At 61.1% G+C, this 25651-nt stretch overlaps 3 protein-coding genes across 3 annotated transcripts in view; 1 reads left to right on the top strand and 2 right to left on the bottom strand.

Annotated features, from left to right (window-relative positions):
* Positions 1 to 6266, top strand: part of NIBAN2 (niban apoptosis regulator 2) — a 32311-nt gene extending 26045 nt beyond the window's left edge. Inside the window, exons 9-14 of the mRNA XM_040083249.2 lie at positions 327 to 514; positions 676 to 831; positions 1497 to 1613; positions 2072 to 2179; positions 2289 to 2400; positions 3247 to 6266. Of these exons, the coding sequence (XP_039939183.1) occupies positions 327 to 514; positions 676 to 831; positions 1497 to 1613; positions 2072 to 2179; positions 2289 to 2400; positions 3247 to 4622 (2057 nt within the window). The 3' untranslated portion in view covers positions 4623 to 6266. The remainder of the gene's footprint in view (positions 1 to 326; positions 515 to 675; positions 832 to 1496; positions 1614 to 2071; positions 2180 to 2288; positions 2401 to 3246) is intronic.
* Positions 6225 to 12243, bottom strand: SLC31A2 (solute carrier family 31 member 2). Its single transcript, XM_040083250.1, has 4 exons — positions 12116 to 12243; positions 9372 to 9438; positions 7642 to 7810; positions 6225 to 7095 (listed from the first exon to the last, which is right to left on the bottom strand). Exons 1-4 carry the CDS (start codon positions 12119 to 12121, stop codon positions 6927 to 6929), a joined length of 411 nt encoding a protein of 136 aa, XP_039939184.1. The 5' UTR covers positions 12122 to 12243; the 3' UTR covers positions 6225 to 6926.
* Positions 12244 to 13606: 1363 nt separating this feature from the next.
* Positions 13607 to 25651, bottom strand: part of LOC120761856 (collagen alpha-1(I) chain-like) — a 51539-nt gene continuing 39494 nt past the window's right edge. The window contains exons 39-69 of the mRNA XM_040083585.1: positions 25388 to 25432; positions 25025 to 25132; positions 24714 to 24767; positions 24466 to 24519; positions 24274 to 24327; positions 23926 to 24033; positions 23509 to 23562; positions 23173 to 23280; positions 22847 to 22900; positions 22399 to 22452; positions 22112 to 22165; positions 21674 to 21727; positions 20420 to 20527; positions 20234 to 20287; positions 20062 to 20115; positions 19722 to 19775; positions 19286 to 19339; positions 19050 to 19103; positions 18785 to 18838; positions 18052 to 18105; positions 17185 to 17238; positions 17055 to 17108; positions 16803 to 16856; positions 16682 to 16699; positions 16470 to 16523; positions 16216 to 16278; positions 15831 to 15996; positions 15486 to 15592; positions 14675 to 14755; positions 14281 to 14469; positions 13607 to 13950 (exon numbers count right to left, since the gene is read on the bottom strand). Of these exons, the coding sequence (XP_039939519.1) occupies positions 13801 to 13950; positions 14281 to 14469; positions 14675 to 14755; positions 15486 to 15592; positions 15831 to 15996; positions 16216 to 16278; positions 16470 to 16523; positions 16682 to 16699; positions 16803 to 16856; positions 17055 to 17108; positions 17185 to 17238; positions 18052 to 18105; positions 18785 to 18838; positions 19050 to 19103; positions 19286 to 19339; positions 19722 to 19775; positions 20062 to 20115; positions 20234 to 20287; positions 20420 to 20527; positions 21674 to 21727; positions 22112 to 22165; positions 22399 to 22452; positions 22847 to 22900; positions 23173 to 23280; positions 23509 to 23562; positions 23926 to 24033; positions 24274 to 24327; positions 24466 to 24519; positions 24714 to 24767; positions 25025 to 25132; positions 25388 to 25432 (2277 nt within the window). The 3' untranslated portion in view covers positions 13607 to 13800. The remainder of the gene's footprint in view (positions 13951 to 14280; positions 14470 to 14674; positions 14756 to 15485; positions 15593 to 15830; positions 15997 to 16215; positions 16279 to 16469; positions 16524 to 16681; positions 16700 to 16802; positions 16857 to 17054; positions 17109 to 17184; positions 17239 to 18051; positions 18106 to 18784; positions 18839 to 19049; positions 19104 to 19285; positions 19340 to 19721; positions 19776 to 20061; positions 20116 to 20233; positions 20288 to 20419; positions 20528 to 21673; positions 21728 to 22111; positions 22166 to 22398; positions 22453 to 22846; positions 22901 to 23172; positions 23281 to 23508; positions 23563 to 23925; positions 24034 to 24273; positions 24328 to 24465; positions 24520 to 24713; positions 24768 to 25024; positions 25133 to 25387; positions 25433 to 25651) is intronic.

Genomic DNA, 25651 nt, shown 5'->3' on the forward strand with positions numbered 1-25651 from the left:
ATCCCTGCAGGGATGCGTGGCTGATCCCGGGGTGCAGCGCAGCCCCTGGCACCCTTGGGAGGTGCATGTGCTCACTGGCATTGTCCCAGGAGGTCGGGGACAAGGTGGGCAGTCCCCCCCAGGCGTGGCAGGGGGGCAGGAACGGGTTCAGTACAGCCCAGGGGCACTGCGCAGGAATTCCTTGTGTTGTCATGAAAGGGGGAGACTCCTCCTGCAGGGGTTTGGGAGCAGGAGCAGCTCCTCCTCCCTGGGGTGGCTTTAGGACGTGATGTGAAGGGCTGGAAGGACAGAGGAGCCTCACCAACCTTATCCCTGCTCGCTCCCAGCCTTCGTCCTGCCCAAGGCAGAGGTCTGTGTCCGTAACCACGTCCAGCCCTACATCTCCTCCATCCTGGAGGCCCTGATGACCCCCACGAGCCAGGGCTTCGCCGAGGTGCGGGAGGTGTTCTTCAAGGAGGTCACCGACATGAACATGAACGTGGTCAACGAGGGCGGCCTGGAGAAGCTGGTGGAGGTGAGACCTGCTGGTGCTCCTTGCCAGCTCAGGGGTGACAGGGCCCGTCCTGCTGCCACCCCCAGCGCTGGGGAGCCCCAGGCTGAGAAGATTCCACCCATGTGGGGTGGAGTGTCCCTGCCCTGAGTACATGGAGAGGCTGAGCTTGGCTTTGTCCCCAGTACATGGAGAAGCTCTCCCACCTGGCCTTCCACCCCGTGAAGATGCAGTCGTGCTATGAGAAGATGGACCAGCTCAAACTGGAGGGTCTTCAGCAGCGATTCGATGTCTCCAGCACGTCTGTCTTCAAGCAGAGGGCTCAGATCCACATGAGACAGGTGGGGTGGGGACCAGGGTCCTCCCCTGTCCCCCTAGGCTGGGAACAGAGGTTTGGGGAGCCGGTCCAACCCAGGCTGGGATGTCTGTGCTGTCTCGAAGGGTGGATGATGGAGCCCCCTTGGTCTGGAGCCCATGGTGGGCTTGGGCATCCTGGCACAGCTGCCCCTTGCCCCCGAGCCAACCAGCACCAGCACGGCCAGTGAGACAATTCTGGGGTCTGGTCCAGCCTAACCTGGAGTGGGGTGAAGGAGGATGAGGGGGTGCAACACCAGCTTCGAGGAACCCCCTCTCCTAATACCCTTGATCCTCGGGGTGAGGGCTGTGGATTCAGGGGGTTCTCCAGAGTGAGGACTCTTTGCCTGTTGGATATCAGGGAGGAATTATTCCCAGGGAGGGTGGGCAGGGACCCTGGCACAGGGTGCCCAGAGCAGCTGTGGCTGCCCCTGGATCCCTGGCAGTGTCCAAGGCCAGGTTGGATGGGGCTGGGAGCACCCTGGGACGGTGCGAGCTGTCCCTGCCATGGCACTGGATGAGCTTTAAGGTCCCTTCCACCCCACACCAGAGTGGGTTCTGGGCTAAGCCTCATCTCGGTGTGGCAGTGCCCCAAGAGGCCCCTGCCCACCCTTTGTGTGCCCCCCACGCTGACCACGTGCCTTGGCCGCAGCAAATGGACGATGCCGTGTACACCTTCGAGACACTGCTGCACCAGGAGCTGGGCAAGCTGCAGGGCAAGGACGACCTGTGCAAGTCCATCCAGCGCATCCTCGAGAGGGTGCTCAAGGTGAGGCCTTTGGTGGCCTTTGGTGGCCTTGTCCCTCAGCCAGGGAAGAGGCCAGCAGTGATGTTACCTCTTTCAACAAAAGTCTTCCAGGGAAATGCTCCTTTTATATTGAGGAAATACTTATAGAGAAATACTTCTTTATATTTTCCTGGATTTTTCTGGGAGCAAGCAAGTGGGAAATCACCTGGAGAAGCCAGGTCCCCTCTGACCACATCTGTAAAACCCCTCCAGGGTTCAGACTGGCCCCCAAACCCCCCTGCAGCCAGCAGTGGAGGACCTGGCTCCTCCCCGGGCTCAGAAACACTGGGGAGCAGCAGGGGAGAGGGATGTGAGGCCAGAGGGGTCTGTTCACACCTGTGCAAATGGGTTGGGGGGCAAATCTCAGGGGTTTGTGCCCGTGGGCAGGGGGCTGCCAGCCCGCAGCCCTCAGTGACCTGGGGCACTCTCTCACCCTGCAGAAATTTGACTACGACAGCAGCACCGTGAGGAAGAAATTCTTCAGGGAGGCCCTGCTGCAGATCACCATCCCCTTCCTGCTGAAAAAGCTGGCACCCACCTGCAAGGGGGTAAGAGGGCAAAGTCTGGGGTGCGGGGAAGGACTGTCCACCCCCGTGGAGGGGCTGGAGCATCTCCTCCCCCCGGCCTGCTGGGCTGAGCCGCCTCTCCCCCTGGCAGGAATTAGCCAAGTTTCAGGAGCTGATCTTCGAGGACTTTGCCAGCTTCATCCTGGTGGAGAACACCTATGAGGAGGTGGTGCTGCAGTCGGTGATGAAAGACATCATGCAAGGTAGGGTCCTGTGGCATCTGTGTGAGGAGGGGCTGACCCTCTGCAGGGTGCTGGGGGCTGTGTGAGGAGGGGCTGACCCTCTGCAGGGTGCTGGGGGCTGTGTGAGGAGGGGCTGACCCCGTGCAGGGTGTTTTTGGGGACTCTCTAAGGAGGCATGACCCCGTGCAGGGTGTTTGGGGACTCTCTAAGGAGGGGTGACCCCGTGCAGGGTGTTTGGGGACTCTCTAAGGAGGGGTGACCCCGTGCAGGGTGTTTTCGGGGACTCTCTAAGGAGGGATGACCCTGTGCAGAATGTTTTTGGGGACTCTCTAAGGAGGGATGACCCTGCGCAGGGTGCTGGGGACTCCCTAAGGAGGGATGACCCTGTGCAGGGTGTTTTTGGGGACTGACTAATGAGGGGTGACCCCATGCAGGGTGTTTGGGGACTCTCTAAGGAGGGGTGACCCCGTGCAGGGTGTTTTTCGGGACTCTCTAAGGAGGGGTGACCCCGTGCAGGGTGTTTTTGGGGACTCTCTAAGGAGGGGTGACCCCGTGCAGGGTGTTTTTGGGGACTCTCTAAGGAGGGGTGACCCCGTGCAGGGTGTTTTTGGGGATTCTCTAAGGAGGGGTGACCCCGTGCAGGGTGTTTTTCGGGACTCTCTAAGGAGGGGTGACCCCGTGTTGGGGGCTGCCCCAGGAGCAGCTTTCCCACCTGCCTTCCCCGGCGGCAGGGCTGAGCAGCGGGCGGGGTGCTGACCCCTGTGCCCAGCTCCAGCCGCCCCTCCCATCACCCACGGGGAGGTCTGGGCGAGGTTCCCCGTGCCGGCGGCACCCGCAGCCCCCTGACCCGTCCCTCCCCGTCCCCAGCCGTGAAGGAGGCGGCCGTGCAGCGGAAGCACAACCTGTACAGGGACAGCATGGTGATGCACAACAGCGATCCCAACCTGCACCTGCTGGGAGAGGGGCTGCCCATCGACTGGAGCGAGGAGTACAGCGGGCAGCCCGAGGCCGAGCCGGCGGCCGAGCGGCGCCGCAGGGCCAAGCAGGTTGTGTCGGTCATCCAGGACGACGAGGGGGCCCTGCCCTACGGGGCCGAGGCGCTGCTGCAGCCCGGCTCCCCCGAGCCACGGGAGCCAGAGGAGGCACACCCCGGGGCGCCCGCCAGCCCCCCGGACGCGGTGAAGGAGATCCGGGAGGCGCTGGCGCGGGAGAGCCTCGGGGATGGCACCGGCGCTGGCACGGGAGAGCGGCTGATGAACGGCACCGACGCCAGCGGTGCCAGCGAGGAGGGCAGCGAGCTGGCAGGGGATGTCACACCGCAAGGTCCAGCCCGTGACGGGGACGGGGTGCGCTGTGCGGCATCGCCAGCACCAGGAGCCGAGATCCCACCGGGGCCTGGCACAGAACGGGCCACACCGGCACCGTCACCTGTCCCCGGAGCCGAGATCCCACCGGGGCCTGGCACAGAACGGGCCACACCGGCACCGTCACCTGTCCCCGGAGCTGAGATCCCACCGGGGCCTGGCACAGAACGGGCCACACCGGCACCGTCACCTGTCCCCGGAGCTGAGATCCCACCGGGGCCTGGCACAGAACGGGCCACACCGGCACCGTCACCTGTCCCTGGAGCCGAGATCCCAGCAGGAGCCGGGACACGCCGGGCTGCACCGGCACCGCCTGTGCCTGGAGCTGAGGTGTCGTCAGGGGGGCAGCGTGCCACACCAGCATCGTCACCTGTTGGAGCTGAGGTCCCATCAGGGACTGGGAGAGAACGTCCCGGACCAGCATCACCTGTGCCCAGAGCTGATGTCCCAGCAGAACCTGAGGTGCCACACGTCACACCAAGATCATCCGTACCAGCTTCCCCCGTGTCTGGAGCTGATGTCCCATCAGGGGCTGAAGTGCTACACGTCACACCGAGGTCACCTGTGCTGGCATCACCTGTGCCCAGAGCTGATGTCCCCTCAGAGGCCGAGGTGCCACACGTCACACCGAGGTCACCCGTGCCAGCGCCCCCCGTGCCCGGAGCTGACCCCCCATCAGTGCCACAGGCCCCGGCAGCACCAGCCAGCCCCCGAGAGGCCAAGGTGCCCCCTGTCACAGCAGCGCCAGCCGCAGCCCAGGGCCCGTCAGCAGCGTGTCCCCAGCGCAGCGACAACGAGCCAGGCGAGCAGGGGGAGCGCGGCCCCCCGCAGCCCGGGGGCTCCACGGAGAGCGGTGGGGGGCTGCAGACTGAGTTCTAGCCCCAGCCCCCTGCCATGGACTGGCCCCGGGGACGCTGGGGCTGGGGGAGGGGGATAGGAGCCCCCGGGATGGAGAGCAGCACCGCGGGAGAGGGGAGGGGATGGGGACACCCAGACCTTCGTGCCTAACGGGGGCCTGCCCACAGCCCCCGCTGGGTCGGACCGGGGGTGGCCCCAGCCGGGCACGGGGCATCCCCTGCGCTCTGCTCTGTCCTTCTTCTGCCTTATTTTCTTTTCTACTGAGGAGATGCTTTACTGAAGAGCTTTGTCTGCCCCCCACGCCGGTGCCTGGGGCTGCCCGCGGGGCTGGCACTGGCCTTGCTGAGGGTGGGTGTGCGGGACGCTCCTGGCTGTCCGCGGGGTTGTCCCTGCCCCAATCCGGGGGTTTCCCTGGGACCTGCCCGCTGCCATCCCCCCCCGGGGGGGTCCTGGGAGCGGCTGTGGGAGCGGGGGCTGCAGGGGATGATGGAGAACAGGATGGCAAACGGGGACACAGCCGGGACAGGAACACTGCAGGGCTTGAGCCACTGCTGAGGGGAGAGCGCTGGGACAGGCGTGGGCTGCTGGTGCCCAGGCTGGGCTTACAGCACCCAGGAGGGGCTTACAGCACCCAGGCTGGGCTCACAGCATCCAGGCGAGGCTTAGAGCATCCAGGCGAGGCTTAGAGCATCCAGGCCGGGCTTACAGCATCCAGGCCGGGCTTACAGCACCCAGGCCAGGCTTAGAGCATCCAGGCCGGGTTTAGAGCATCCAGGCCAGGTTTCTGGTACCCAGGTTGGGCTTATAGCATCCAGGCCAGGCTTACAGCATCCAGGCCGGGCTTATAGCATCCAGGCCGGGCTTACAGCATCCAGGCTGGACTCACAGCATCCAGGCCAGACTTACAGCATCCAGGCCAGGCTTACAGCATCCAGGCCGGGTTTCTGGTACCCAGGCTGGGCTTACAGCATCCAGGCTGGGCTCGCAGCATCCAGGCTGGGCTCGCAGCATCCAGGCTGGGCTTACAGCACCTAGGCTGGGCTTCTGGTACCCAGGCTGAGCTCACAGCACCCAGAACCCACCCCCCGCCATCCTCACCCCAGGTTTTCCAGGAGCCATTTTAAGTTCAGTTAAATCTCTGGAGAAGGTGGCACTCAGGCCGTGTCCCTGGCAGGACTGGGATAATTCCAGGCTCAGCTCGCTGTGCAGTGGAGAGATCCCAGCCCTTGCCCTCTGGCTCTCCTCAGCACCTTCCAGGGATGGCTCCTCTGGCTTTGCAGATTTTGGCTCCTGGCTGAGCAAAGAGCAGGGGTTTGCTGAGCCCCCCACGGGGATGGGGACAGGACTGCTGCAGCCCCCACAGAGCGATGCCAAAATCCCCGGAGGCGCTGGGGGTCTGCAGGACTCCTGGGTGTGACAGCTGGAGCAGGGACCAGCAACCCGACACCCACCTGTGCTTAGGTGCCACCGTTCCTGCCCCAGAAGGGGGGTGCCCAGCCTAACCCACTCAGGGGGGTCCCCAAAGTGCCTCGGGAGGCCCCCCTCAAAGTGCCTTTCTCTGTGAACTTCAAACCTGTCTCTTCCAGGATATTTTATTAAGAAAGTTATACAAATGTTTAAAGATATGCTTATAATAATTAATAAAATGGAAAAGCTTTATTTAAAGCCAGAGGAGACTCTCCTTATTTCCTGAACCACCACCCCGGGTAGGGCTGGGGATCCCCAGTCCCACTGTGACGCTGGGGTGTCACCTCCTGAGCCCACCCAGCAGGGACACAAGCCAGGAGTGGAGCCGAGATGATTTTATTAAAGGGGGCGTCCTGAGGAAGCAGCAAGAGGCGCCTGGAGCAGCATTTCCCCCCGGCACAGCCGCACCGGTGGCTCCGGGGCTGCTCCAGCCCCATCCCTGAAGCGCTGCGCAGGAGCGGGGAGGGGGTGGCAGGACCCCCCCATGTCCCCAAAGGCACCGTGTGAAGAAGGGCTTGGTGCAGGGGCCCCTGTCCCCAGCAAGTCACCGGATCGTTCCCGTTCCAGCCGGGATGAACCTCCTCGAAAAGCAGGGAGGGGCAGGAAAGGGGGAGGATGACGCCCCTGCTGTCATCACCCGGACAAAGGTCCCTGAGAGGCGGGGGACAGCACAGCCACCGGCCGAGGCCCGTGCTGCCCACGGGGCTCCCGGTCCCCAGAGCGGGGCCAGCCCCCAGCAAGTCCTTGGGGCTCTGCGTCCCACGGAGCGCGGGGACGGCGACACACCCAGCAGAGCTGACAGCAGCGGTTCCAGAGGAGCGGGAGGTGGGACACGGGGCCACCACGGCGGGGGGGGCTCTAGCCCCGGCCCAGCAGGGGGTACACCATGAAATAGCCCAGCGTGGAGCCCGCGATGGCCCCCAGGAAGATCCAGGCGTTGTAGGACATGACTGCCAACATCACCATATAGCCCAGCACCACCTGCACCACGTGGAACAGCGTCTGGCCCACGTGGAACCAAAACCACCTGGGGAAGGAGACGGGAAATGCCATCGAGGAGGGGTTGGGGCAGCTGGAATCGCCTCCCACCGGGAGCCTGGAGTGGCCAGAGGGGGGTTTGGGGAGCAGGGAGAGGGGTGGGGGCTGCAAACAAAATCCTGCTCCAAAATCAATGAGGCTGGCAGTAAGAGCAGCCTCAGGAATGATCTGGGATTAAATACTAGAGGAAGAATCCAGGGCTTGGCTCCAAAGGAAGGAACTGCCTGGGCCAGGCTTGTGGGGACTGAGTTGCTGCTTGTGCCCATCCCCAAACCAGCAGGACCCCTCCGCACCCACAGTGGCTCCTGGAGGGGAACACGAGCCTCCAGCCACCACCCTGGACATCTCCCAGAGGATCTGGAGGGGCTGGGCTACCCCTGGAGCCACCTCCCCAGGCTGTGCACAACGCCCTTCCCTGGGAGCCTACAACTCCTGCTCACAGCCCTTCTCCCCTCTGTGCCGGCCACGGGGCCACGGAGCCACCCCTGAGCCCCCGGGGGTGTGCCAGGGGTGTCCCCGCGGTGTCCCCTGGTACCTGCCCTGCGCAGGGTCGCTGTCCCCCTCCCGTGGCTCGGTCAGGGCCTCCTGGCTGAGGCTGCGGGGCAGGGCCAGCAGCGCCCGCCGCAGCAGCACGGCCTTGCCCATCTTCACGGCCTCGTAGAGCACGGACAGCAGCAGGATCACCAGCACCGAGAGCACCATCCCTGCAGCAGAAACATCCCGACACTGCCCACGCACGGGGACAGGCTGTGGGGGTGACAGGGGCACAGCAGGGCCCGGCACGGGCTGGTTGGGAACATCCACGGGGTGAAGTGGAGCTGCCGGCACTGGGGTTGGGCAGCGGAGTTGTTAAATGTCAGGAAGGGTGTATTTAGCTTTTTAGTTGACAGAATCACAGATTCAGGTTGGAAAAACCCTTTGAGACTGAGTCCAACCTGTCACCTCACCCAGCACCACCCAGACCACGGCACTGAGTGCCCCATCCACCTCCAAGGACAGGGACTCCACCACCTCCCCCGGCAGCCCCTTCCAAAGCCTGTCCTGTGAAGGAATTTTTTCCTAATGTCCAGCTTAAACTACTCCTGGTTCAGCTTAAGGCTGTGTCCTCTCATCCTACAGAGCTGCTGTGAAACAAGAACACAGCTTTGCATCGACTCCACAGAACACGTGGGAGTTGGGAGAATAATCAAAACCAGCGAGAAAAGTGTGAAAGTGGGAAGCTGAGCCCCCCCTGAGTGACCTGGGGGGTTGGCAGGACGAGGGGGTGCTGCACACAGCTCCCTGCTTGCTGCTCCTGGCTCGGGAGGATCGACCCCTGCCTGGAGCACGCCCAGGGCACGGCACAGCTCGGCAGGGCAGGGCAGGCCCCGCCAAAAGCGCTCCAGGAGCCGTGGGGTGAAAGCTGTGAGGAGCCCACAGAGCTCCGCCCAGAGCCCTCAGTGAGGGGATGGATGGATGGACAGACAGGGAGGGATGGATGGACAGGGATGGATGGATGGACAGGGATGGATGGATGGATGGATGGATGGATGGACAGGGATGGATGGATGGATGGAGGATGGATGGATGGATGGATGGATGGATGAATGGACAGACAGTGATGGATGGATGGATGGATGGATGGATGGATGGACGGATGGACAGTGATTGATGGATGGATGGATGGACAGGGGTGGATGGATGGACAGGGATGGAGGGATGGACAGGGATGGATGGATGGATGGATGGATGGATGGACAGTGATTGATGGATGGATGGATGGACAGGGGTGAATGGATGGACAGGGATGGAGGGATGGACAGGGATGGATGGATGGATGGATGGATGGAGGATGGATGATGGATGGATGGACAGTGATGGATGGATGGATGGATGATGGATGGATGATGGATGGATGGATGGATGATGGATGGATGGACAGTGATGGATGGATGGATGGATGATGGATGGATGGATGGACAGTGACGGATGGATGGATGGATGGATGATGGATGGATGGATGGACAGGGATGGATGGATGGATGGATGGATGGATGATGGATGGATGGACAGTGATTGATGGATGGATGGATGATGGATGGATGGATGGACAGTGATGGATGGATGGATGATGGATGGATGGATGGACAGGGATGGATGGATGGACAGTGATTGATGGATGGATGGATGGATGGATGGATGGATGGAAGGACAGGGATGGATGGACGGACAAGGATGGAGGGACGGACGGAGGGATGGAGGTATGTCCCAGTGCTGGCAGCCTACCTGTGGGGCTGTGGACATTCCAGAAGTCAAAGAGCAGCACTACCGTGTCCGAGAAGTAGAAGGTCATCTGGAAAAGAGGCCAGGGAAGGGGCAGTGCTGGAGCCCCTGGGAGATGGGTGCCCACACAGCCAGCAGGTCCCTGTGCCCCCCACCCCGGGGTGCTCATCTGGGGATTCACCAAACTGTGCAAGTTTCTTCCCCGGTTCTGAAACAGGAAGAGGAACTTGCAGGGACAATCACAGTCACGCTGCCTGGGTCCAACTCTTCCCGTGATCTCCACCAGGACAGTTTTCACCCCCAGCAGCAGCTCCTGTGCGTGTCTGGGCTGTGACAAAAAGCCACTTTATCCCTGTGCCAAAGGGGGATGAATCCAGCACTTCATCCACATGTGGACTTGAGGAGGGAAGGTCCCTGGGGACAGGGGGAGGCTGAGGGGAAGGTGGTGTGCAGAGCCACTGCTCTCCTCTACCCCCCAGGGCAGAGAAACCTCCTGCACTGCCAGGACACCCGAAAACTCAACCACCCAACAACAGGGGCCAGGCCCAGGGGCCTCCCTGGCAGAGGAGCATCAATCCCAGCACTGCCAGGACCTGCAAAGGCCCCACCCCTCCTCCTTCACCCCACTGAAACAGGAGGAGCAGGAATTGCTCTTGTGTAACATCAGCTGCAGAGGTCATACCCAGCTGCCAGGTCTTGCTCAAAAGGTGGAATTTTGTTGGGAATTTCGTGCTCCCTTTGGTGAATCTCTCTAGGAGGTGTTTGTGGGGCTCACGGCTGCTCCTCTCCTGCATGGATCCGTGTTTGGATCCGTGTTTGGCTGCTCTTCCCTGCCTTTTCCAACCCCAGCAGAAGTGACTGACAGGACCAGGACCGGCCTCAGCCAGGAATACCATCCAATTCCTTGTGGGTGTTGAGGCCACAGCCTGGCTCCAGTTACACCCCTTGGCCCTTGTTACCCAAAGCACATTAGCACACCTAATTGGCTCACCCTTTTAAGCCTCCTTTGGCCACAGATTAATGATAATTAGCCTTTAAATGAAGCTATTTCTCCTTTACAGCCTTCACCCACAGGTCTGCAGCGTGGTGGAAGGAGCAGGTGACTGTTTTAGGGATGGGCACAATCAGAGTCATTAACTTTGGAAAAGCCCTCTAAGATCATGAAATCCAAACATCAGCCCTGCCCTGCCAAGGCCTCCACTAAACCCTGTCCCCAGGTGCCACCTCTCCGTGTTTTTTGAACAATTCCAGGGATGGTGATTCCTCCCCTTCCCCAGACAGCCTGTTCCAGAGATCCAGACAACCCCTTTGATTTCCACACGTTTTTGGGTGCCCAGCCATCATTTGGGTGTGACACCAAAACGATGCTCCTCTCCAACAGCAATGCCACAGAGAGATTTCTTGGTGGGTGAAAGACAAGAGGGCAAAATCCTAAAAATCCCTGCGTTCTTCCCCCAAGAGTCAGGGATGTCCCAGGCTCAGGGATGTTGTTCAGAGGGAGAGGATCCCGTCCTCCCCCGCTGCCCACGCAGCAGGGATTGAGCAGGAGCCCAGGTGAGGCTGCGCCCAGCTCATCCCCCGCAGGAATTCACACCAGGAAAAAAAAAAACAAACGCTGGGAAACCTCCTGTGCTCAATGTGCACTTAGGGCTGGATTCGCTGCAGCTTTGGGGTTATTCTTAGCAAAACCAGTGGTGCCTGCACAGAGCAGTACCAGCCTGCTGCTCCAGTCCAGCTGGGATGTCTGATCCCACACCTGGGGATAAAGCTGCCCCGACTCCTCTTTGAACAGCACAGCGTCCCAGCAAGTGTGTCCCCCACACTGGGGACAAACCAGCCATGGGGGTGTCCCCAAACTCGGGACTGCTGTCACCCCCCAGGCCTTGCTGCTGCCAGCAAACCAAGGGGGCTGGGAGCCTTAAACATCCAACAGAACCGTGGAATGGGATGGGTTGGAAGGGATCTTAAAGCTCCTCTTGTCCCATCTCCTGCCGTGGGCACGGACACCTTCCACGATCCCAGGGTGCTCCAAACCCCGTCCAACGCGACCCCGTACGCTGCCAGGGAGATTTAAGGAGTTCTAGGGGAATTCATGGGGTTCCAGAGCAGATTCTCAGGGTTCCAGGGGGATTTAAGGGGTTCCAGGGAGGGATTCACAGGGTTCCAGGCACATTTAAGGGGTTCCAGAGTGAATTCTCAGGGTTTCAGAGTGAATACTCGGGGTTCCAGGAGGATTTAAGGAGATCCACGGAGATTCGGGTTCTAGGTAGGGATTCACGGGGTTCCGGGGGGGGGGGGGATTCATGTGGTCCCAGGGGGGGATCAGGGATTCCAGGGATATTTAAGGGGTTCCAGGGGGGATTTCCAGGATTCCAAGGAGATCTAAGGGGTTCCAGAGTGGAATCACAGGCTTCCAGGGTGGAATCACTGGGTTCCAGGGGGTTTCTGGGGTTCCAAGGAGATTTAAGGGGTCCCGGAATGGAATCACAGGGTTCTAGGATGGAATCACTGGGTTCCAGGGGGTTTCCGGGGTTTCAGGATGGAATCACGGGGTCCCAGGAGGTTTCCGGGGTTCCAAGGAGATTTAAAGGGTCCCGGGATGGAATCACGGGGTTCCTGGGGGTTTCCGGGGTTCCGGGATAGAATCACGGGGTCCCAGAGGATTTCCGGGGTTCCAGGGTGGAATCACGGGGTCCCAGGGGGTTTCCGGGGTTCCAGGAAGGTGCCGTGCCCGTCCCGGGGCTCACCTGCATGGTGGCGGTGGCAGCGGCCGCGGGGCCCGGCCTGGCCGTGCCGCGCTGTCCCGGCGCTGTCGCTGTCGCTGTGGCTGTGGCTGTCGCTGTCGTTGTCGCTGTTGTCGCTGTTGTCGCCGCTGTGGGTGTCACAGCGCGGCGGGCCGGCGCAGGGCTCCCCGGGAGCGGCACTGCGGGGCGGTGCCGGCTCTGTCCCCTCCTCCCGCATCCCCGTGCGGCCTCCGCGGCCCGGCCGCTGCGGCCTTCCGCCTTCCCTTCGCTCCCGGCCCCGGCCCCGGCCCCGGCCTTTCGCCTTCCCTTCGCTCCCGGCCCCGGCCCCGGCCCCGGCCCCGGCCCCGGCCCCGGCCCCGGCCCCGGCCCCGGCCCCGGCCTGCGGCCGATCCAAAGCGCCCCAGGGTTTTTCTGCTGGTCCCCCCCCAACATTCCGGTACCCGGAGCGCGGGTGGCACCCGGGGTTTGCACCCTAAATATGCTGAAGGTTTTCTGGGATGTTCAGCCTGGAGAGGAGAAGCTCCAGAGAGAGCTCAGAGCCCTGCCAGGGCATAAAGGGGCTCCAGGAGAGCTGGGGAGGGACTGGGGACAAGGGCTGGAGGGACAGGACACAGGGAATGGCTCCCACTGCCAGAGGGCAGGGCTGGGTGGGAGATTGGGCAGGAATTGTTCCCTGGGAGGGTGGGCAGGGCCTGGCACAGGGTGCCCAGAGCAGCTGTGGCTGCCCCTGGATCCCTGGCAGTGCCCAAGGCCAGGTTGGACACTGGGGCTGGGAGCAGCCTGGGATAGTGGGAGGTGTCCCTGCCATGGCAGGGTGGAACTGGTTGGCCTCTAAAGTTCTATTCCAACCCAAACCATTTAGGAATCTGGGATTTTCCCTACAGATAGGCAGGACAAAGGGGGACTTTCCTTCCAGCTGTGACTAGAAGCACACAGATGTTGGCTCCATGCTGGGACATTCCAACCATCCCCATTACACCCAGGAACAGCGAGTGCTGAGCTGCCCCTGCCTCGGTTTCCCCAAGTGCCAGCAGGGGCAGATGCCCACAAAGGCACTGTGGCAGTGCTACACCACTAAAACGCCTCTCAGTGAGATGGAGACTCAAAACTGAGGCAGGATTTGGGGGGAAATTAACATTTTCATTCCTTTGCAGCATCTGGTGCCTGGCTGGGATGGAGGTGCTGGAGCAGCACCACTCTGAGCTCCCCCAGGTTCACCAGGGCCACGTCCTGGGGAATCAATGCTCCAACCATTTGTGCACTTGACCCTGGCAAAGAAAAGCCCCACTCCTTCCCCTTTCCCAGTGTTGCCAACTAGTTTTGCTCCTTGTTGTTTTATTTTATTTTATTTTATTTTTTATTTTCTTTACAGACAGTTCCCAGCGATTATAATTACACAAACCTCCCCCAAGCAGTCATTAAATCAGCACCTTCTCATATATAATATATACATATATAATATATATATATAATTTATAGAGAAATGACTTCTGTAAACAATACTCCTCTACTCCAGGAGGAAGTGGAGTCCGGGGCGTAACACAGCTCCAAGCACGGAGCTCGGAGAGACCCGGCAGCTCTGCGGAGCGGGTGGGAGCCCCGAGACACCCCCAGCCTGAGGCTATCCCCGGTGGGATGGCTCCTGGGCGGGGACAGAACCGGCTGGCTCGGTTTGGGTGGCGCCACTTTCAGCTGAAGCAGACTGGTCCGACTGTGAAACCGAACTGGTGCGAGGCGTCGCCGTTGTGGAAGACAGCCAGGTCCCGCAGCGGCAGCAGCCGCAGCTCCTCCGTGCTGAACTGGAAGATGGTGTCAGTGATGGAGGACTCGTTGTCCAGCTGAAACGACCACCAGGGACAGCTGAGTGGCACCAAACCCCTCAGCTGAGGGCCTGGAGCTCCCTTGGCTGCACCCAGTCTCCCATCTCCAACCCTTCCTGGCTTTTCCAGGGTGGTGACTTCCCTCATGTCCCCCCCATCCCTTGCCTCGTGCCAGGGCCAGGAAGCTCCTTGGGCCCAAGGAGCGGATGTTCTCCGTGCCCATCCCACCGTGTGCAGCCTCATCCTCCCGCTCCATCCCAAACTGGGGCGCTCCAAACGCTCTCCAGCGGGCTCCCCGCACGCCGGGAAGCTTTTCCAGGCACGAAGGCCGCGCAGGGCCAGGCTCACCAGGCAGCCCTGCAGGCTGGCTGCATAGCTGCGATCCCGGGAGTCGGCCAGGAAGCGGATTTCCTTGTGGGGCTGGGGCCGGCCGCGCTCGGGGGCCGGTCTGCAGGAGTACGAGACCTTCTGCGCGGCGCGGTGGCTGTGCAGGCGCAGGAAGCGGAGCTGCACCGGGCTGGCCCCCGCGTATTCCAGCTGCAGGGACAGGGCACAGGACACCCGCGCTGCTTCAGGGGGCGAGCCCTGGCCTGGAGGCACTGGAGTTCCTCGCAGGAGGAGGGGTCACATCCCTCTGTGCACAGCCAGGGGACCTGGGTGCCGCGCCACCACTGCGGGGTGGCACCTGGAGAGCCCCGACCTCACCTCTGTGTCCCCTTGGCTGTTCCAGCTGGGCACTCACCAGGAAACCCCCGGGCAGGGTGCTGAACCACTCAAAGGTGTTCTCAGAGCTGTAGGTGCTCAGCCAAGCCTTGATGGGCACCTGAGGGGAGCGGGGACAATTGTCACAGCGTCCCAGCAGGGGAGAGTGGCGCTGACAGGACAAGGAGCCAGCACAGAGCCTGTGTGTGCGGCCTGTCCCTGCAGCCTGGCACACACCGTGACCAGGATCCTCACTCCAGAGTGCTCCAACAGCTCCCTGCCAGGGCAGTGGGCACCACAGCGAGGGACTGGTCACCACAGCGAGGGACTGGTCACCACAGCGAGGGACCGGTCACCACAGCGAGGGACTGGTCACCACAGCGAGGGACTGGTCACTACAGAGAGGGACTGGTCACCACAGCGAGGGACCAGTCACTACAGAGTGGGACTGGTCACTACAGAGAGGGACTGGTCACCACAGAGTGGGACTGGTCACCACAGCGAGGGACTGGTCACTGCAGAGAGGGACTGGTCACCACAGAGTGGGACTGGTCACCACAGCGAGGGACTGGTCACCACAGAGAGGGACTGGTCACCACAGAGTGGGACTGGTCACCACAGCGAGGGACCGGTCACCACAGAGTGGGACTGGTCACCACAGCGAGGGACTGGTCACCACAGAGAGGTACTGGTCACCACAGAGAGGGACTGGTCACTACAGAGAGGGACTGGTCACCACAGAGAGGGACTGGTCACTACAGAGAGGGACTGGTCACCCTGTCCCTGTCCAGCCCCACCAGCCCGTGTCCCCGCCCACGGTGAGGGGTCCCTGGGGGCTGAAGCTGCCGTACCTGGTTGTGGACGGGGGCTATGCAGGTCTCCCCCCCGGCTGTGAAGTTGCAGAAGGCCAGCAGCGCGTCCTGGGGGCAGCCCTGGTTGGGGTCGATGTAGTATTGCCCTGGAGGGAGGAGAGGAGAGCCCCTGGCACAGGGTTTGGCACAGGGAGGGTGCCACACACTGCCGTGCCCCCCAGCTGGTGGCCTGGCTGCCAGCCCTTTTCTCCAGGGATGCCCACGAAGCCCATCTGACCTCATTCCCCGAAATCCTTATCCCCCCTTTATTTCAAAGAGCTGCCTGTCCCTTCACAGGCTCTGGGGACCGTGCCGGGTCCAGGGGGGCCCCCATGCCCCCGATACCGTCGGGCAGGCCGGGGTGAGCCAGCAGCAGCTCCTTGCAGGTGGTGGCAGGGTTGGCTTTGGTGCCATTGGGATGCTCCACGAGGGCTTGGAGCTCCCGGCTCAGGGTGTCCAGCAGAGCCCAGACCACGGTGTAATTCAGGTGGCTGGAGGAATAAATGAGGTGCTGAAAGAAAAAGGAGGGGATATCACCATGCTGGCCATGGGTCCCCCCACCAGGAGCATCATCAGGTGTTTGAGGAAGGGGATGGCACGTGCAGGGGACAAGGACAAGAGAGGGAAGAGCTGGATCTTCTTGCTCCTGGTGCACAGGGGACCTCGGAAGCAGCGGGACATGGGACATCATCGCTGGCAGCCCCTTCCCTCCTGGTCAGGGGTCACTCACCTGCAGCTCCTCCTGGGACAGCGTCAGTGCAGGCCCGCTGGGACCAGGGGGGCCGGCCAGACCCTGGGGGACAATGACAGTGCTGGTGGCACTGCGTGCTGCTGCCCACGAGCCCCTCAGCAGCTCCTCCACCCGTGCCAGCAGGTGGAAATGCCCATGGAATGACAGCATGGCATGGCAGGGCCTCACTGCCACGTTTAGGGGAGGGAGGGACCCAGATTTTGGGATGAGGGGGGTATTTGGGTTCTGCTTACCGGCATGCCCGGTGTGCCCCTGGGGCCTGGCAGGCCCGGGAAGCCTCTCAGCCCCTGCCAAAGGAGGAGGTGGAGAAGGGAAGGGAGGCAAGGTGGGAGATGCTGCGGTGCTGAGCTGCACCCCCACAGACCCCCTGCACCCCTGGAGTGGGAAGGAGGGAAAGGATCCCATGGCAGGGCTGACCCCGCTCCAGCTGCTCCCCACTGCTTACTTTGGGTCCGGACAAGCCCTGGAAGGAAAGGACAAGACCAGGATAAGAGGGAGGCGGCTGGGATCAAAGCCATGTCCCTGTGGGGCCAGGAGTGAACCCCAAACCTGCAGGAGGGACTCACCGGTGTCCCGGGAATTCCAGGATGTCCCCGTGGGCCAGGGGGGCCAGTGTCACCCTGCAAGGACACCAGAGGAGCTCAGGACATCTCCCAGCCCTGCACAGGACATCCCCCAGCCCTGCACAGGACATCCCCCAGCCCTGCATCCTTCTACAACCCAGCCCCTTCCCCAGATGGATTTCATATGGAAAAATAAGAAATTCACCCCAAAATACTCATTCTAGTCCCTGACATCCCTCTCCACCCTGCCTTTACCTGCTTTCCCTTGGGTCCCGGCCTCCCAGGGACACCGTGGGGTCCTGGCTTGCCCTGGGAAATGTGGCAGGATGTCACACAGGGTGCCAAGGGACCGGGGGGAAGGAAAAGAGCAAAACCTGTCACACACCTTGAAGCCATCGTCCCCTTGCTGGCCCAGGTCACCCTTGCTGCCCTTCTCGCCCTAGGAGAGAGCCAGGGAGAGCTTTGGTGGCAAAGGGAAGGACAGAACCCCCAGGACACCAGTGTGGGTGGGGAAATTCCCAGTTACGGCTGGCTGCAAAACTTCTGGAGCAAAAACCCCCAAACCCCCATCCTTTCGATTCCATAGAATTCACTGCAGCCACATTGCTGGGTGCAGGGCCAGCAGCAGGGATGATCAGCTCCAAACTGAAAGGATCATCCCAGATTAAAATATCTCTCAGGAAAACCTTGGAAGCTGCCAGGAAGCACTTGGAGAGAATAAAGAAGATCCTTGGTGTGCTGAAACCTGGAGCAGAGGAAAAATCCCAGCACAGCCTCCCCTCTGCCTGCTCTCCCAGGAACTGCTCACCGAGCTCACAATAAATTTGAAGTTTTAATGATTCCCAAGGTTTCCTTTTCCTGAAGGCTTTGAGCAGCCCAGGGATTGCTTGTCATTCTTATTTATGGCCGTGGGGCTGGGGGATGGGATGGGATGGGATCCAGCCAAGGATCCATCAGGAATGGCACGAGGGAGGTTCAGCTCGTGGTGCATCAGCATCAGTGCTGAGAGCAGGGATTAAAAAGCTCCACACTGCTGCTTGCAACTGCAGGAGGATGGAAAAGCTGGAAAAGGACTGGAGTGGGGAGAAAATCAAAAAGTTCCATCTCCCAGCGCCTGGGGACACGGTGAACCCCCAGAGAAGGACGGTGCAGCCATCGGGGTTCAAAAAGAGGGGAATAAGCGATGGCATTCAGCAAACCAAATGTCACCCTGTGCCCAGCGTCCCTGCTGCGCCTGGCACTTGTCCCCTACCTTGTGTCCTTTCGGTCCAGGGTCTCCTTTGATGCCCTTCAGCCCCGGGATGCCCTAAGAGAGAAACATGGAACAGCCTCACGCTGCTGCTGAGCTGCTCCTGTCAGCCCCTGGCCAGGAGGGATCTCCCCACACCTGAGGATTCTGAGGATTTCAGGCAGTTTTAGAAATGTTGAGGCATTTTCTCATAATTTCTTCGATTTTTGCTTTCAGGAGCATCCCTCAGCAAAGCCCAGTAAAAATGCACTGGAGGTGCCTTGGCTGGCTGAGAATATCCAGATTTTTTTTTTTGGTGAAGCTGCCAAAGTTGGGATTATTATTATTTATTTTTTTTTTTTAATTTAAGCAGAAAAAAAAATACATTTCTAGTAATTAAAATAAATATTTGAGTCCTTTTTGCTGGCTGTAGTTTGTCACTCCAGCCATGCCAGCTCTCTGGGAGGATGGGCACAGTCCCCCCAGTGCCCAGCACTGTCGGGCATCAGACCTATACCTAAAAAGAAGGATTTGGCCTCCAGAACCACATTTTGGGAATGATGTGATTTGCCTGACTGCACGCATTAACATCCTGGGATGTTAATTTGGGAGGAGAAGACAGGAGGAGATGGATGAACCACTTAAAAACTTCCCTCATTTTAAACAGGCCCTTGCTTCGGGTCCCTGCAGAGCTGGGTCACACAGTGGGGTCAAACAGGGAGCAGCCAGCACCCCAAAACTCCCAGCTGATACTCACATAGGGTCCCTGGGGGCCTTGGGGTCCTGGAAGTCCTTTGTCACCTGGGTAGCCCTGAAATGCAACGGGAGAAGCCCTGGCTGTGCCCAGGGTGATGCTCCAGGGCAGCGAGAGCAGCCACGGCGGCTGTGGGCGTGGGGGACGCCCCTGTTGGGCTGGGGGGCTCAGCTATCAGGGTTTGTTCATTTCTAAACCGGGGCTCAGGCAGGTGGGAGCACCCCCAAACTGCCGGGGGGGGGCAAGGCAGCCTCGCAAAGCCACCTACCTTGTGTCCCCAGGGACCCCGCGGGGGCTGCTGGCCCACCTTGCCACGCTTGCCCTGGGGACCACAGATGAAAGAGTCACAGGTAGTTCCAAACTAATCCAGACACCCCTGATCCCTCCAGGATCCCCTCTCCAGGGATTCTGAGCCCCCAGAAGACTGGGACCCCCCCTGCACGGGCTGCAAGGAGCAGCTCCCCACTGCCTGCCACCCTCCGTGGGGACAGCAGTGCCATTTACCCGTCTGCCAGCTTCTCCCGGGAGCCCCGGCTCCCCTGCCCGGCCCGCGTCGCCCTGGGGGAAGAAGAGATGGGGATGTGCAGTCCAACGGCTCAGCCGCACCCCAGCGCTGGGGAAGAGCAGCTGCTGCCTGCATGGAGACGGGCACAGAGCCCCCCAGGCGCTGGGGGTTCTGGAGATGGGCATCCAGAGCTGGGCACACCTCCTGTGCCCGCCTGCGCCCCCCGAGCCAGGCTGGAGGCAGGAGCTGCCAGCCCCTCATCCCAAAACCAGCCCAAGGGCATCCTGTGTTTTCCAGGTGGAGACAAATTGTCCCCCTGGGCAATTCCCAGTTTTCTCTCCATGGTCCCCAATGGGATTGACCAGCTCAGGCCTGCCCACCCCATGCCCACTGGCATCCCCTCAGTGCCATGCCCAGGGGAGGATTTTGAGGTACCTTTTCTCCTTTGCAGCCTTTCCATCCTTTAGGACCAGCTCGTCCAGGAGACCCCTAAAATCCCAAAGGAGAAGGAAACCCCTCTGTGAGGACGCTGTGCCAGGGATGCCCCTCCTGGCTTCCCTCCCTGCCTTGCCCCAATGTGCACAGCAGGATGCTCTAAGCTGGACTCTCCCCTTTGGGATTTTCCCTCTCTCTGGAGCGGGCTGGGCAGAAGGGGACTGTGGGAGGGTTCAGGAGCAGGAGATGTGCCTGCAGTGGATTTTTACACATCCAGGAGATGCCAGCATCCCACAGGCTCTTTCAGTGAGAAGCACCACGGCTCCATCCCACTCCTCACCGTTTGTCCCGGTTTTCCCGGCTTGCCTGGCTCCCCTTTTGCACCCACCAGGCCCTAAAAAAGGAAACAGAATTCAAGATAAATCCAAAACTGTGGGTTATTCACCCAAATGCCAGGCAGGCTGTCAGAGGGACACAGATCTGGAAAAGCTGGAGCAGGGGATGGGGCTCACCTCAGTGCCGCTCAGCCCGGTGACTCCGGCTTCGCCCGGTGGCCCAAGAGTCCCCTGAGTTCATTTGGGGACAAAACACGAGGCTGGCACCAGGGGGAGGCAGGAGGGCACAGCTGGGGCTGCTGTCCCCAGGGAGAGCTGTGCCAGGGATGTCCCCTGCCCATCCCCGTGGAGCAGAGGCGTTACCTGCCGGCCTGGCTGTCCCTTGGTGCCCAGCACTCCTCTGGCTCCCTCATGCCCGGTGGAGCCCCGCAGCCCAGGGGCACCTGCCAGTCCCTGAGCCCCCTGCGAGCCCTGAGGGCACAGAGATGGGGACACTGCTCACCCCATCCTCAGCAGGGCCCGAGCAGCCGCCCCTCGAGGCACCTCAGCTGCACGGAGCTTCGCAAATCCCCCTGGAGTTTATTCCACAGCAAATGCACATGGAGTTATCCCACAGCAAATCCCCATGGAGTTTATTCCACAGCAAATCCACATGGAGTTTATTCCACAGCAAATCCCCCTGGAGTTTATTCCACAGCAAATCCCCCTGGAGTTTATTCCACAGCAAATCCCCCTGGAGTTTATTCCACAGCAAATCCCCCTGGAGTTTATTCCATGGCAATTTCCCCTGGAGTTTATTCCACAGCAAATGCACATGGAATTTATTCCACAGCAAATGCACATGGAATTTATTCCACAGCAAATGCACATGGAATTTATTCCACGGCAATTTCCCCTGGAGTTTATTCCACAGCAAATCCCCCTGGAGTTTATTCCACAGCAGTTCCCCCTGGAGTTTATTCCACAGCCTGACCTCTCCCAGCAAATTGCCCAAGCTAAAGGCTGGGAGCAATCTGATCTGGGGAAGGAGTCCCTGTCCATGGCAGGGGATGGAATCTGATGAGCTTTGAGGTCCCTTCCAACCCAAACCGGTCTGGGATTCCGGGATTCTGTAAGGGCACGTCTCGCCCGGGCAGAGCTGCACTGCAACGTGGGAAAACTGGGATGCACGTGGGATTTATCCTGCAGCTGAGCTCAGGGCACCCAGAACACATCTGTGGCTCTCTGTCATGACCGTAATCCCCATCCTGGGGCACCTCAAGTGTTCCAGGCACTGGGCAGCTCCCGGAGCCACACGGACACCTGTGGATCTGCTCCAAGGAGGGGAAATCCAGAGCCATGGAGCCGCCTCAGGCAGATCCCAGCAGCTGAGTGTTACCTGTGCAACAGCCCTGGCACTTTGGCACGGCTTTTAACTGCTCTATTAAAATTCCTTTGGGGAGCGTTTTGCTGTGGGAAACCCAAGGAAGCAGTGACTCAGTGCCAGGCAGGAGCTGCGAGCCGTGGCCAAGGCTGGCAGAGCTCATTTTGCAGCCACCCCCAGGGTGAGACACATCCCAAAATGCCACCAAATCTCTTTCCCAGGGGAGATTTTTCGGGGGCAGAGCTGGTACTCACCACTGGGCCGGGCTTGCCACCATCTCCCTTCGCTCCATCATCTCCGGCCAGTCCCTGTGGGGACATTGGGGGTTCAGGAAAAGCCCCTCACCACCGTGTCCTTCACCTCTGTGGGGACTTTGAGCATCCTGTCCCACATCCCACGCTCAGCTGGCCAAGGCAGCACTGGGAACCACGTGGGAGTGAACAGCATTCAGTAGCAGGAACAGGTTTTCCATGAGGCTGGAAAGGGTGTGATTTGGGGGGTTTAGGTACGGGGAGTTTGCGGTTTTAGGGTCCTGGGAGTCAGTGCTGAGGTGTTAAACACCCCCCTCAATCCTGAGCCCCCCGACCTGGCCAGTGAAGGGGCAATAAATCCTTTGGGTTGTACCGGAAATAGGGAAGAGCCGGGGAAGCCTTTGGCAATTCCCAGCTCTGCAACATTCCAGGCATCAGTACCTGGAATCCTGCGGCCCCAGCAGGTCCATCCACGCCTCGTGGCCCTGGATCTCCCTGGGAAAGGAGGGGAAACATCTCTGTCCATGGAAAAACCCTTCCCCGCCTTGCTGGCTTTGGGTCTCAGGCACCAAGGCAAGGGGTGTCCCATGGCAGGTCCCCCTGTCACCAGCCTGCCCAGGACATCCATGAGCCAGAACCAGCACATTCCCACCGGGAAAGCTTGGGAAGAGGCCAGAATGGGGAGTTTCACCCAGAGGTGAAGGGTTGGGGCCATCAGCTCTCCGTACCTTCTCTCCCTCAGGACCGTCGAGCCCAGGAGGACCTCGGAGTCCTGTCCCACCCTGTTCGGGGCACAAGCACAGGAGCGTGGGACACTCAGCCCTGCCCCAGGGACACAAATGTCCCCTGGCAGGTGTGTGACAGAGACAGGCCCTGCCAGTGCTCCCTGTGACACAAATGTCCCCTCACCAGTGCTCCCAGTCACACAAATGTCCCCTCACCAGTGCTCTCAGTGACACAAATGTCCCCTCACCAGTGCTCCCAGTCACACAAATGTCCCCTCACCAGTGCTCCCAGTGACACAAATGTCCCCTCACCAGTGCTCTCAGTGACACAAATGTCCCCTGGCAGGTGTGTGACAGAGACAGGCCCTGCCCAGTGCTCCCAGTGACACAAATGTCCCCTCACCAGGTGTGTGACAGGTTGAAAGGGGAGAGGGGACATGTTCTCACTTACAAACCATCCTCTGGCTCCAGCAGGTCCTGCAGCTCCGGTGACACCGCCCTGGCCCTGGCACACAGAGGGACACGTGTTCCCAGCCCGGCAGGGGCTGGACTTTGGCTGGAGGCAGCATTACCCCAAACTGCCCCACAAACCCACACCAGTTTTGGCATCATGCCTGGGAGACCTGAAACTCCCTTATTATGGAGATTTGACAGTTCCTAGGACTTTCTGCAGCTCCCAGAGCCCAAGGTGGCCCACCAGGGGTGAGTCCCCTCCTTGGCACCGTCACCCAGCCTTTGGAGACACTGGAGGGTGAGCCCAGCCCCAGCTGTACTTGCCAGCAAACCTTCTTGGCCCTTCTCTCCCTTCTGGCCTTTCCCTCCGATTTTCCCCGTGGCAGCTCCTGGACCGGGAATTCCAGGCAGGCCCCTGGGGCCAGCATTGCCCTGCTCAGGGATGGAGACGAGGGAAAAGGAACAGCAACAAATGAGCTTCTGCATGGAGCTGAGCTGGGTCACCCTCTGCAGGGTGTCACAGAGAGCAGGTCACCCTGGGGCGCTCCTCAGCCACGGGGACACCCCTGTCCCGCTCTGTCCCCACCATGGAGAGGCTGAGCAGGCCAGAGGTGTTCCCGAGGTGCTGGAATGAGGGACAGAGTTGGAGACACCCCTCACCTTCCGTCCCCGCAGTCCTGGCTCACCCGGGTCTCCGGTGTCACCAGTGTCACCCTGCCCGGGGGGACACGCCCACATCAGACACAGCAGCTGCTCCCCAGCCCCATCCCAGGGCGGGTGAAAAGCTGGGCTTTGATTTCCATGGGCTTTTCCACCCTCCCCTGGCCGGGATTTTGACGCTGGGTAAGGCACAGCCTCACCTCCTGTGCCAGGAGCTCACCCCAGCTGTGACCCCGCTACCCCCAAAGCGAGTGGGGACAAAATGCTGAGCACACCTTGCCCAGCACGGACCCCAAAGCACCAATCCCGGTCCCACAGGAGCACCCCAGGCTCTGTGGGGCACGGCCACGGCATGGGCAGGGTGCAGAGGCAGCACCTTTCCCATCCCCATTCCTGTGGGGGCAATCCCACACGTACCTCCTGCCCTTGCTTCCCCGGCCGTCCCGGTGGCCCCTCTGTCCCCTTGTCCCCTGGCTCCCCAGGGCTCCCTCTGATGCCCGGAGCTCCACGGGTTCCTGCCTCTCCCTGGACAGGATGAAGATGACCAGGATGACTCTTGGCTGCCTTTTCCAGCCGAGCCTGGCTCTGCCCACCATCATTTCCCATACTGGGAAAAAACCCCGTTTCCTCATGGAACCCCCCTGGCACGCCCAGCAGTGCCAACCCCCAGGCATGAAGATGCTGGGGGCGTTTCAAACACCTGCCAGGGATTCAGGTGTGACCCTGCAGGAGTGGGGTGCGCCCAGCACCACCCCCAGCACCCACCTGCTCGCCCTTGGGCCCCAGCTGACCCTCTGCTCCCGGCGGTCCTGGTGGTCCCTGCGGAGCAAAGCCAAGCCCAGCCCTAGCACAGCTCGCTGATCCAGCTTTAGCCTGCCGGCTTTTTTGGAGGGTCGGCAGCCTCAGCAGCCCCGCCAGGGTGGGGACACACGGGGACACCGCTCCCAGGTGTGGTACCTGCTCCCCATCCAGCCCGCCGACTCCGGCTCCCCCGGGATCTCCCACCTCACCCTGCAGAGGACACAAAACCAGGACAAGCAGCCGTGGTGGTTCTCTGTCAGCTCCCGAGATGTAAATCCCCATCCCGCAGGGGTGGGGCCAAACTGGGAGCAGTGCTGGCTCCCACAGCCCTGGGGAGGTCCGTGGGGTGAGCCCCAGGCTCTGGGCAGCTCCCAGAGAAACCAGATCCTCTCCTCTGTCCTCACCTTCTCTCCTCTCATCCCTGCAGGCCCTTCACGTCCGTTTGGACCTTCCCGGCCCTGGGAACAAGCACCCCACATCAGCAGAGAGGCTGGGCGCAAACTCAGGAGCTTTTGCAGCTCCCGAGCAGGGTCTGGGATGTCCTGACACACCACACGTCACCGCGGGAAGAGAATCCGTGCTCCAGCTCCTCAAGCCCCCTGCAACAGCCTCCTTTTTCCTTCCCTCCCTGCAGGCGCTTCAGGGAGCTCCCCAAAGGCGCTGCTGCAGCAAATCCCTCAATCCCTGTCCTCCTGAGAGGATCAGCGGCACTCACCGGGTACCCAGCCGGGCCAGCAGCACCAGCTGCTCCAGGAGCGCCTCTTTCTCCACCCAAGCCAGGCTTCCCGGGAATGCCGTCCAGCCCTCTTGTGCCAGGAACGCCCTGCAAGGCCAAAAAGCCCCTTAGGCCCCCCCAAAACACAGCTCTGGGAGGGCTGAGGCAGGGAAAGCCCCATGGCTGATGCAGCTGGGTCACCTCGGGGCCCAAAGGTGCCACCTGCTCCAGGCCCCGTCCCTGCAGCGGTAGGACATGGCTGTCACCACCCACACGGGCAGGGTTTGGGGTGTTCCCTGCCCCACAGCGGCGTCACCCTGTGGGACATCACCCCAGCCCAGCAAGGTGCAGCTCTGCACTTACAGGCAGCCCTGGGAGCCCTCGAGGACCTGGGTCACCTGTTCTGCCCTGGGGAAGGAAGGATGTTCAGCACGGAACGGGGCACCAGGGACAGGGATCGGGGGGAGGCTTTGCTCAGAGAAATCCCCATGTCCTGGGACCACCTCGGCACGGTCTGTGCCGCATCAGGACACAGCCCAGCCAGCAGGGAGCGGGATCAGGGCGCTGCCTGCTCCCAAAAAGGGGTTTGGGATGGACCCGTGCTGCAGGGCACACATCTGTGCTGCC

This window comes from Hirundo rustica, chromosome 20 (genome assembly GCF_015227805.2).
Source record: "Hirundo rustica isolate bHirRus1 chromosome 20, bHirRus1.pri.v3, whole genome shotgun sequence".
NCBI classification, from domain to species: Eukaryota; Metazoa; Chordata; class Aves; order Passeriformes; family Hirundinidae; genus Hirundo; species Hirundo rustica.

Bases quoted from the DNA above. Each gene is read 5' to 3' on its own strand.
- SLC31A2 (XM_040083250.1), bottom strand. The intron at 7,811-9,371 runs GTAGGCTGCCAG...TTTCTGCTGCAG, and splicing joins GAATGTCCACAGCCCCACAG to GGATGGTGCTCTCGGTGCTG. The intron at 7,096-7,641 runs GTACCAGGGGAC...CTCCTTCCCCAG, and splicing joins AGCGACCCTGCGCAGGGCAG to GTGGTTTTGGTTCCACGTGG.